The sequence below is a fragment of the Parasteatoda tepidariorum genome, chromosome 2 (assembly GCF_043381705.1).
Source record: "Parasteatoda tepidariorum isolate YZ-2023 chromosome 2, CAS_Ptep_4.0, whole genome shotgun sequence".
NCBI classification, from domain to species: domain Eukaryota; kingdom Metazoa; phylum Arthropoda; class Arachnida; order Araneae; family Theridiidae; genus Parasteatoda; species Parasteatoda tepidariorum.
In genome coordinates this window covers 96,932,952-96,945,421 of record NC_092205.1, presented here as the reverse complement: position 1 = coordinate 96,945,421, position 12,470 = coordinate 96,932,952, and the positions used below count along the sequence as shown (strand labels likewise).

Below are 12,470 nucleotides of genomic sequence, written 5' to 3'. Positions count from 1 at the left end.
TAGTAAAACAAATAAATTCGTGATATAAATCAAAAATCGTCAAATAAATTCGTAATATATAAATTCGTGAAAAAAAGCGCTTTCGACAAAATACTAAAATAGAGATCTATCGACAAAGACCATTCACTTCTGTCTAGCTTAAGGTTATTTCAGTTTCCGTTTTTAAAAGCGCTATATGTTGAGCCACATCAGCTAGATTTGGCATGTGACATTTTTAGCGGCAATCATTGGTCGATTTTCTAGCGTTGCCATTCGGGGAGTTGTAATGAGGTTTTTTTTGTCACCGCGCAAGAGAAATATATATATATATAGATACTAATAGATTTTTAGACGTTATAGCATTTTGGATATTTGGACGTGGGAAGTGGAGGCACAAATGTAAGCAAACAGAATTCCTTTTAGTGCATAGATCTTAAGTGAATGATTTTAACTTTAGTAGAAAAGCTGTTTTCTGCCAAGAAACAACAATTATTGAGAAGGGGTTGGTGAGCGGCATCGAACAGGGGGATTAGCCCACTTATATTAAAATATCTTTAGGTTTGAGATCGATTCGTTTAACGAAATTAATTTAGCTCATTTACTTAAAATTAATTTGATTTAACTTGACTTAAAATTGATTGATTGATTTCTATTCGATAGAAAGGCCTCTCACACTCTCTGTTTTTTTGTTACTTTTGATTGAAATTAAATTTTTCTATAACAATGAATAATCATCAATTTAAAATTTTTCTATCTCAATTGAAAATACTTAGAGAAAAAATTCTTAAAAAAGTATTTAAAATTGCAGTAACTTTCAAACAAATAAGAATTTTGAAGAAGAAAAAAAAAGCCTTGTTATGTAGCGAAAGAAATAAGGCTCTTTCAGTATGTCAAGTTGGACTCCTCCTATCTGTAGTTTGATATTTTTTGCTACAAGTTTAACAATAAATAATTCTCGAATTTTTCTTTGAAAGTTAATGTTTTTCACTTTAACGTACTCTCTGTACATTTTTATACACACATTCGTAATTTCAAGTTTTAAAGCATTGTAATTTTTGCAAAGCAAAATAAAATGTAATGAAAGGTTGATCACCCAAAGCAACAGTTTTTATAATTATACCAATTTTTAATATAGGGAGAAATTATACAGTTTAAAACGAAGTAACAATTTCTATACCTTACAATTCAATGTGTTTGATTCTAGTTAAATAAAATAATAAAAAGAAATAAAAACTATTTTTAACATGAAATGTATTTCATAATAGTATGCAAAAAAGTTTTTCGATTCGCCTTAGAACTTTCCGAGATATGCTAAATATGCTCAAACTTTCAACTGCTCTCCCGACCAAACTATTGGGACAATATTTCCCAGAGTGCGGCTACCCCCCTATATTTTGAAGGTAAGAAATTCAAATCTGTCAAAAGAAAGATGTGTTAATTCGGAGAAAGGACGTTTTTGTGTCTGATTGTGCAACTTAGTTAACTGTTAGAACTAACCAATTAGCATAATAGATGTCACTCTTTCAAATCATTAAAATTGTCATTTATTTTATGAAATTCCGATCAATAGAACATAAGCTATTTAAAGTAATATATTTTTTATTTTGCACACTGTACTTCTTCTGGTACTTGGATTTAGCTAACCATCGTACCATAAATTGCAATAATAGAATTCATAATAATAATATTAACAATATCAATAACAATATCAATGATAATAATAATTATAATAATAAACTAATAAATGAAAAACCAAAAACTTAATGAATTACGAGTAAGCAATTTCTCTTACTCTAAAATATTCTTGGCACAACTTTGAAGTTTGCAATAAGTTAATAAATGACAAAAGAACATCGAAATGCGCAGAAATGTCATGACTTTCCGGTAAACATTTTAAAAAGTAGTTTCTACTTTACCTTTAATATCCAGAACTATGCATTTCTAATTACAATAGCTTACTAAAAATATCATTATCTCAGCCAGAGCACCTAAGTTTTCCATGGTAAAGTTTAAAACCAAGCTTTTTCACAGATGAAAGTTTCCATGGCAGAATTCTCTGAAAACTAATTAGCTAGATGTTTAACACTTGGTGTTTTATAATCTTTAAATCAGGCTCTTAATTCACACAAAAATGCTTAGCTTACACGTTTATTCTTTTTCTTAAAGCACTTGTCACATCGACTTGACTATGCTTTATACAGTATTTACAAACCACAAAACATTCAAACTTACAAAAATCTTATTTAGATGATACAATTTTCTGCATTAAAAATATTATTTTTACCTGTGTGTTGTTGATCTTCAAATTTTCAAATTTCAATATGATTTCGTAAATTATATGATAAGTTTATTCGATTCTGATAAATTCCAACTGATTCCAAGTCCTTTATACAATTTATTATTTTATTTTATTTTATTTAATTTCGATAGAAATTGCTTTTGACTCTTCATTTTATTCTGTTACTATGTGTAAAATAATTTTGTGGCTACTGTGTTTATTCTATTGCAACATGTATGGGTAGTGGTTAATTTTTGTTTTGTTTTGGAATATTGTGTAATTATATAAAATCAATGCGTGAAGCTAAATATAGACGCATTAACTCTAAAGTTTAAAGCGTTAGAGGTAATAAATACCAGCAAGACTGCCCCACCCAACTCAAATAGCCTCATGTATTCGAATAACTAACTATAATAATAAATAATAAAAACCATTTTTGTCATGTAGGTTAAGGCTCCACAATTTCGTGACCAGTGGCATGATTCAATGCCGTCTGCAATTTTCAATGCGCATTGACCGCCAGTAATTCCCAGACATACTGGTATCTGGTATTCATCCATCTAAAGCAGGGTAGGCGTCTAGTTACCACTAGAGATCGAACCAGTCCTTCAAAAGACAGCTCATTTTAGGTTTTAGCTATACAGGCAGGGGAAAAAAATCCCAACACCAAGCAGGATAGGTAGAATAAATTTGGTAGATTTTGTTTATAGAACTAAAAGAAGATGTCTATTCAAATTTCGTGCTTGGAGAATAAGTTTACGCTATTAGCGACACTTTGAACATGCAAATCAGGGTTGCTTTAAATACGTGTTCAACTGGTCGTAAACGTCATTTTTCGTTAAATTTTGACATGGTGAGTTGCTGTTAGTCAAGAATGCCCTTAAGAAGACGAAGAAGCCATTATCAACAGCTCACTGACTTTGAACGTAGATAGGACTGCGAGAAGGCTGATTTTCCTTCCGCGATATCGCAGAAAGACTGGGGAGAAATACATCTACTGTGCCTGATTGTTAGCAGCAGTGGTTATTCAACGCACTTTAGCTGCAAATTTGTAGTTCAACCTGGTGATTCAATATGTTTCACTGCCATTCACGACCAGAATTCAAGGAGATATTTTCCAAAAGCATAATGCTTGCTTTCATACTGCTGTTGTAACCCAACATGCTCTACAGAATGTCGGTGTGTTACCTTGGCCTGCTAGATCACCAGATCATTTACCAATCGATCAGCAGGCATGGGATATCATTGGACTACAACTTCATCGTCATCCACAGTCAGTATTAACTATCCCCGTATTACTGACCAAGTGCAACAGGCATGGAACTCAATCCCACAAAATGACAAACGGCATCTGTATGACACACTCCATGCCCGTTAGCACGCTTGCATTCAAAATTCTGGTGCTTACACCAGTTATTAATGTACCAGTATTTCATATTTAAACTGGTTTTCTCTTTACTGCACTAACTTGAGGTCTTGAAACTTTAATCAATTAAATATCAGACAAACACATTGCCGAAATTTCGTTACTCTACAATAATTTTTTCTTGTGATGTTGGGATTTTTTTTCTCCATGAATGCATATCTCACACAATCACTCGCATCAACCTTAAATGGTCTCGCAATAATGTGTTGGGCTTGCCTAATCTATTTTATTTTTTATCAATTATCTGCAGGTTATAAATAAAATGGGTGCCGTGAAGAGCAGGCAGAAAACTAAAGAAGGGCTGAAAGCACAAATTCAAGAATTCAATAATAAATTACAGACGGCCTTGCTAGGATGTTACCAGGCCAAAAGAACTTTCATCACCTTGTCAGATTTGTGGTCAAGCAGCCGATGTGAAGTCATCACTACCATCCAGTCTGTGGCCAAGGAAATCAACCGGCATCACCGCAATGTCAATTTAGCAAGCCTTACTGGTACATCGTCCAGTATTGCAGGCGGAACTGCTGCAATTGGTGGTCTCATTCTGTCACCATTCAGTGGTATTGCCTAATTTTACACATTTCTATTACTTAACAATTAACTGTGTATTGCACTGTTTAAAAAAGTGGATACCCGGTGTAACTTTAGATCTAATATGACTTTTCACGTGCTAGGACTCAATCTTAATAGTTCGACGGCCTAATCTTAAATATGCTAATTAATCAGGTCAGACTATAGTTTAAGTTACGAAACCAGACACAAAAACGTACTTTCTCTGAATAAGCATATCTTTTTTTGGATATATTTAGATTTCTGATCCTGAAAATACATGGGGTAATCACATCAGGGGATAGAGTGTTTGCCTTCCAATGAGGTGAACCGGGTTGGTTCGAATCCCCAGCGATGGCTGGTCGAAACAAATCCGCATCCGGCTTGCACCGACCACGGCGCTGGCGTGAACCCAAAATATTGGGTTGGCTGTTCAACGACGGTTATAAAATAAAAAAAGAATTTTGAAAGTTAGGTAATTTGATCAGTAGGGTGGTCAAAAGTTTGGATCAGAGTAATTTCATTTTTTGGGTATTTCACGATATCTCGAAAATTGTTTATGCAATTGAAAACTTTTTTGCAGAATTAGAAAATTTGTTTATCCCAAGGGTAAAATTTGGTTATCTAATTATTTCTTATTAATTTAATTCAGAATATTTTTTAACTGTTTAGTGTAAAAATTTTACTTCATTATAAGGAAGGAAATTTTAAATGAAAAAAATACGAAATTTGAAAGAAACTGGTCAAAAAGTTAATTAAAATTAGATTTCTCGAAAACTATTAGACCGACTTAGTTCAAATTTTTTGTTTTCATTTAAAATTGTTTGCTTTGAGAATGATGTAAAAATTTATATGCTTCATAATTCAAAATTACCGTGTCAACTTAAAATTCAAAATTTGAGTATTTTTACAATTCACTTGAAAATCACTAATAAGTGACAATTAGTCCTAGTTTCCCTATTCCTAGTAAGTGAATTAGTCCTAGTAAGTGAAAATCCTAACATTAGATCAAAAGTTTCATAATGTGTTCGTTTTTTTTTCTGTGCACTGTATAATAGAATTAGATGTTTACATAACTGGTTAAAATGAATTAGCACCAAATTGAACTTATTGGCGAAACTGGAACAAACAAATTTCTAAGAATTCCTTCACTCTTTTAAAGTGTTGATATATTTATAACTTTAACGTATCGAAAACAAACGTTCGAAACACAAAGGATATTTTTGTACTATTACAGTTTGATATGAAATAGAACAACGCAAAAATGTGCGAAAATTGAAATTAACAGACATAAAATGACTTTTCAATCAGTGCAATCCTCAGTTTCGGACGACGATTTCAAAATCTGTGTCACGATACTGATGATGTTAGAGCTGATGGAACTAGTGGCGCTGATGATGCAAATAAAAATAATTGTATAACGCGAAACTGATGATGGTACTTGTACTAGTAACGGATGTTTGTGTTAACTACAATTATCTACACTCTTACATGTTGTTTTTCTACTTTATTCCATATCAACGATACGTGCTTATGATATGGATTTTTATATAACTATGGGAGAGATAATGCCATTATCAACATAAAATCCAGTACTTACTTGATTCTTAAATGAAAATTTGATTTACATATTCCGATTTCTTTCAAAGTGCAATGTATTCTTTATGGTAAAAAAATTCGTGACTCGTCACACTTCATTGAAAAAATAGTATAGGTCGAAATGGAATTTATATGTTAATATGTAATATCATCATCACATTCTAGACACCAGAATCTCAAATTTTTGAATCTTAATACTGATAATGCAAAAACTAATGGAACTATAAGTAGCTGGATTATATAAATAAAATCAGCTTCAAGATAAATCAAGTGGTAAAATTCATACACATGTAGAATTGCGATTAAAGTTATTTTATAATTTGTTCTTTTCTAGTGGGAGGTATTCATGGAAAAAATTGAATTTACAGTTAAATAAACTAGAGTTAAATGATATCACATAATCAAAACGGAAAAAACTCTGCTTGAAAAAAAATTTCTGCAAACGCTCTCTGAACCATCTCGGGGTCGAGTAACCTGATTTTTCCACAAGGGGTCTACTTAGTGGTGTCCGTATTTACAGGTGGAATTACGTGCTAAAAATTTAAATCAAGCATAAAAATTTTTTTGAACAGGTTTAAAAAGATCAAAATTCTTCTAAACAACATAGTTTCGTTCTACATATTTCTTTTATCTTTTAAATTCTTCTATAAATTTGCATTTGCTAGAAGAAATAATTTTATTTCTATAGTCTATTTATCATTATCATGCCCATTAATTGAAAGATCTTAAACGTATAATCATAAACTTATTTCATAACTCAGTTGATCATTTTACAAATTAGTTCTTAACTTTTCCAGTGAAGTGCAACCAATCGAACAACAATTATTCAAAAAATATTACAAACTAATAAAAATTATTTTCTATTGAACGACTACCGGTTTTATCACCTATTTTTTTAACAACATCGAGCCCAACATAACTGGTTTAATGAAGAATTCATTTAGAATTCATGATCAGTACCACTCAGATTCATCCCACTTAGAGTTATCATGATCTAAACCTACTGTCACAGTTACTTATGTGCTGCCTGTCTAAGAATTTTTGAATGGGATACCTGCAGGTGACGTATTATGTGTATCTCGAACCTGATTGGTTGTTAAAACGTGGCTTTGTTTTCGCTAGCAACTGTTCTTTTCATTCTATTTCGAGTTAACTTACCCAGTCAAGTATCAATTCTCTTAAGTGATACATTCTATAATACTTCACAATGATTTTAATTCTTTCACCATATATTTCTTACTTAACACAAAGACAGACACGATGCCATGTATGTAATATGTATAACAACTCACCCTATTAATTCAGGGTATGCGTTAAAAATCTGTACCGTCGCCGCGGCAGGCCCACCCAGAAGAGGCTCAATCAGTGCCAGTCGGGGAACCCGGCGAAGCCCCACCGTGGCATTTGTTAATATTCAGATCAGTTTATTATAAGTTACATGGCAACAGCCCGACAATTTGATTTCAGCAAGGAATACACTACAAGTTGTTCTAAAAATGCCACAAGGGATAATGATAATTAATCGTTTAAAACACAAAAAAGAGGAACCACCGAATTGAAATAAGGTCAAAGGATCCTAATAAATTAAGAAAATATTAAGTCTAGAGGTCAACGGACCCTTATATTATTATACAAACCCTTACGTATTTCAGCAATTAGTTGGCTGCACAAAGCAGCACATAGGCCAGGGCTGTTTGAACTCAGGTCCAAGAGTGGACAACAACAACTCAAAACACATACAATACAGGCAGTTAAAAGTAAAAGCATCAGATAAAAGGTCAAAAGCAATGACAAGCATAAGAGTAAAAGTTGACAGTGTCAAAACTAAAGGCCTGGTTTCTTAGGACAGGACGCCATCAGCTGGAAATCAGCGCTAACCTCTGATTNAAGACTGGCACGATGCCATGTCGAACATAAACAAACTAATTATGCGTCGAAGTTGCCAGGTACACAAAGTAAAAATGTATCGCGTGTTACAATAAAATATACAAACAAATAATAAATCTAAGAAAGAATTATATTTCAACAAATTCAATGTGCAATAGGGCGCTGCATTTAATTAACTTCACGTTAATTAAAATTGTAACTCACGCCGAACACCTTAGAACAACTTTGACACGCCATTTTGTTGATTGACGATCAGCTGGCGCCGACGTCATAGGTCACATGTGTGTGGATATATTTGATCTACTTCTTCTCGATGCGCAAGCTCCCAATTAAAAATCTTTGATCGCGAAAGTGTTACACTAAAAAACTACCAATTTTATTTTTAGTTGATTAATAAACTTTACATTTCTTTACAGGTGGTTTGTCATTAGCCATGTCTGCTGGTGGATTAGTGGGTACAGTAGCTGGCTCTGCGACAACATTGGGGGCCAATTTGGCTGAAGTGTATCTCACTAAAGACTTAACAGAGCAGGCTTCTAAAGCCTTAGAAACAGACACATTCTACACCAAAGCTCTGAGTGCTGCCTTCAAAGAAGTTGTTTTGCACGAACAAGATGTCCTAGTTATTTTGTCTGAACTGAGGAACGAAACACTGTTGGACGATTTAGAAAAAGTTTTGAGAGCATCGCCCTGTTGCGATGAAGTGAAGAAACGATTTTGTCATCTAAAAAGTGGCGGGAACTCTCTGGAAGACATTCTAGTCCTCATCAAAAGTTTATATTCCGAGGACAAAGAATTTCTGAATCAGTTGACGAAAACTGACAATTTGTTTAGCGATGCGCCTTCATTTTCACGAACAATTTCATCATCATCAGAGTTCTTCCAGGTACGGTATTTCTAATACAAATTTATTCTTGTTCTGATAATATGTATATTACAAATTTACTTATGCTCTGACTATATATAAATGTGTTCTTTTTTCATTAATTTATAATTTTTCTTTTTTACATTGCTTCAAGGACATAGAAGTAAGTATATATGTTTTTTTAGTTCATTAAACAAATATTTCATAATTTATAAACTGGTGGAAGATAAAGAATATGGAATTTCGAAATTTTAAAATGGCAAGTTGTGTTTGTAAGAATTATAACTTAACTCTTTCATTGCGACGGACGAGATAACTCGTCTTCCAGGAATATTCGTTGTGCTCGATTGTTGTATTAAGGAATTTGGTTATTGATTGCAATTGATTATTGTTTTTTTTAAAGTAAAATAAACAAGTTTTACAGAACATTTTGTTCCATTTGCTTCGGAGAACTCTAAGCTCAAAGAGTGGGACAGAGGCACGTCATTGCCACGATGAAAGTAATAAATCAAATATTTTGTATTATGCACAGATTTAAAAATGTTTTGCGAAGATTTGCATGATTCAAATATATTTAATGTTGTATCAAATTGATGTAATTGTAGTAAACAAACAAAACTTTGCAATTCCTTAAATATTATATTTAATTTTCTGTTTCATAACAATTTGTCTATATTTATTATATTAAACCACTTTTTAACATGTTTGAATAAATTTAGCAATTTTTCTATAGTGAATTTTGTAAATGATGTGTTTTAATTATGTAAAACTCTAATCTTTCGATTACTGAATTACTAATTGATGCGTATTTATTTATTGTAACTAAACAAAACGATCAAGCTATGACTATATTTATCTTTTTCATTCACCAAAGCGACAAGCACATTCTTAAAAATTTTACAAAATAAAAAAAAATATAATAATAAGAAAAATTATCTTCAAAATTAGTCTGTCAATTTTGACTGCTCTATAATTAATAAAATTACCTATACATCTACCTATATTACCTATTAATTATAGATATTATTCACCAAAATTATAGAATAAATTTTAAAAAATTTATAATTTTTACTTAAAAATAATGACAAGACACATTTAGCATTTTTTTTTTCAAATCTACCCATAGTTCAAATTAATAAATTCATAAAAATATTTTTCTGAACACGTTTAATGTTGGTAAATGTTTAATGTTTGTTTGTATTTGTAACAAAATACCAATATTCATTTTATTAACCTATTTTTATTATATTTTGTGCAGGCAGTGAAGTATTTTTTATAAAAGGTCAGAATTTGCAATTTTCTAAAACAAAACGTAAATTTTAACCATCTTTTTTATATTCTTCATAGGCCATGAAAGAGTTAGCTACAATGGGTCCAGAAACGCTTAAAGGAATAAGCGGGGCTGCGCTACAGAGCACAGCTGTTAGCAACGTTCAAGTGGCCTCTTTGACAACTCAAGTCATCACAGCTGGTCTGGGAGCTATATTCGTTGCCCTGGACATCTACCACTACATGAAAGTTTCCAAAAACTACGATGCTGGATCTAAGACAGAACTAGCTTCGAAATTACAAAAAGTATCGGAAGATCTCGCCAACGAAAACGAACAAATTACAAAATTGAGCGAGTTTTACAGACAACAAGTGAAAGTAGACCTTTTCAATGATTCGTGACTATGTATTTGTTATAAGATAGATTTCTAAAAACTCTTTTTAAATTACCAACTCGTTTGTAAAAACAACAAAAAAAAATTTGTCTTTTATATTCATAATATACCTCCATTTTTTTCTCATGTTTCTAAAACACTCAATAAAATGCATATTTACAATGTTTAGATTATGTTCGCAATTTTAACAAATATTGGAAACAGAACAAACACAAAAATACTTACAAGGAAGATTACGGAGATGTCATTTTCCAATCAACATGAAATTTTGAATGCAAGCTTTAAAGTCGGGACATAAGTGGTTTTTTCCCTCTATTTCGAAGTAGTTTTAAAATTAAGGGTGCCGACCAGGTGGCCGAGAGGTCAGTGTGCCTGACTGTGTAGCCAGTGGTTGCGGGTTCGAGTCCCGCTCAGGACATGGATGATTCTCTCTCTCTCTCTCTCTCTGGTGTGTCAATGTGGCCCACCCTATAAACGGGTATCTGTAGCAGTGTGGAGTGGGTAATGTTGCTCGTTTCCATATATTAGGTTCACAGGTGCCCACTGGGTACCGATTTTCCGAGGGGAAGAAAGAAAGATCGGTGCGAGCCGTAAAAAAATAAATAAAATTATTTGAAACTGCATCTTTGTTTGTTATAGTTACAGTTAATTTACGTCGCACTAGAGCTGCACAATGGGCTATTGGCGACGGTCTGGGAAACATCCCTGTGGATGATCCGAAGACAAGCCATTACGATTTTGGTCCTCTTCAGAGGGGATGGCACACCTGCTTCGGTAGCCCAACGACCTGCACACGAAGGCGAGCAATTTACGGTAGAACAGTTTAACGAGGACCCATACCGCACACCCTCGGTCCCTACGCAGACTGATCCAAGTGGTCACCCACACGTCCACTGACCGCAGCCAGTGATGCTTGACTTCGGTGATCTGCTGGGAACCGTGTCCTAATGATCATTCCAGTGCGGTACGCATCTTACTTTGAAGCTGCATTTTGTACACCAAAAATTACGCCAATTTCTAATAATAAGCAAGCCTAGAGCATTCTTAGCTGTGAAAAATTGCTTCCATTTAATTTTTTTCTCTCAATTCGATGGTTTTTAGTAAGAGATATTTTAAAATTTATTTTCAAATTTTTCGAACTTCTATTTTTAGTTCTTTAAGTATCTTTTAATGCAATATTTAAATTCAAAAATACTAATTTTTGAATATAAAGAGGCTAAATTTTTTTTTAAGTAATGATTACAGATTCACAATCTTTATCTAAATTATAAATTAGCAACAAAGTTAGATTTTGTAATGAGTAAACTTTACATGTACAATCTTATTCAGTTCACTGTTAGTTAAAAAATTGCGATTTAAATGCATAGTGCTCCAAAAAAAGGAAGAAAAAAAACTGACCATCCTGAATAGCTTTTGATCTAATGACTGGATTTTCACGTTCTAGGACTGAATCATAATGGCTCGAAGGGGTCACTTTAAATATGCTTATTAAAAAGTGCTTATTAATATTAAGTGCTAAAAATTTATTTTTTCAAATATTTTTCGTCACAACCATAGAGAAATAGATCACATTTCAATTCGCAATCTTAGTATTTTCGATATTTACTTTCGAAGTGGAAAATTTATTCTAGTAAACGTATTTATAATTTATTTTTCCAACTTGCTTGTAGTTTATCTATCAAATTATATTTTTTTAAAATATAAAACTTAGGATAAACCGTATGTTATACAAAATAAATATATTATAAAAATCATCCTAAGAGATACTTGATTGTATTTCATGCCTACTCAATTAAAATAACACATAGTTAATTAAATATTAAATACAATATACTCTTCAATTTCTGGAACTTCGATAAGTCGAAAACCTTGTTATGTTAATAAAATATTTTTCCCCCCCTTGGCATAACATATCCATCTAATGTTAATTTGAATTCCTAAGTCGAAGGATTTCTTCTCAAAACCTTGATATGTCGAATTTTTTTCGAAATGGAAAATGAATTTTTTCATATATCACAATATAAGTTCATTGTCCACCAATTATTTTCTACTTAATGCATAATTATTTTTGTCTTACTTTTAAAAATTAAATTATCATTGTTGTATTTCGGCTTATAATCAACTATCAATACATGCATATTTAAATAATTTTGTTCTTACGTTTCATGGCTCTACTTTTTAGAAAAATATTTCAGAATAATTTTTTTTTACTTTTTAGATACT

General features: G+C 32.2%; 1 protein-coding gene across 1 annotated transcript in view; it reads left to right on the top strand.

The window, feature by feature from the left end:
• LOC107447750 (apolipoprotein L3-like) overlaps positions 1 to 10,415 on the top strand; it is a 13,133-nt gene extending 2,718 nt beyond the window's left edge. The window contains exons 2-4 of the mRNA XM_016062750.4: positions 3,934 to 4,243; positions 8,135 to 8,604; positions 9,931 to 10,415. Of these exons, the coding sequence (XP_015918236.2) occupies positions 3,946 to 4,243; positions 8,135 to 8,604; positions 9,931 to 10,254 (1,092 nt within the window). The 5' untranslated portion in view covers positions 3,934 to 3,945 and the 3' untranslated portion in view covers positions 10,255 to 10,415. The remainder of the gene's footprint in view (positions 1 to 3,933; positions 4,244 to 8,134; positions 8,605 to 9,930) is intronic.
• Positions 10,416 to 12,470: the final 2,055 nt, after the last annotated feature.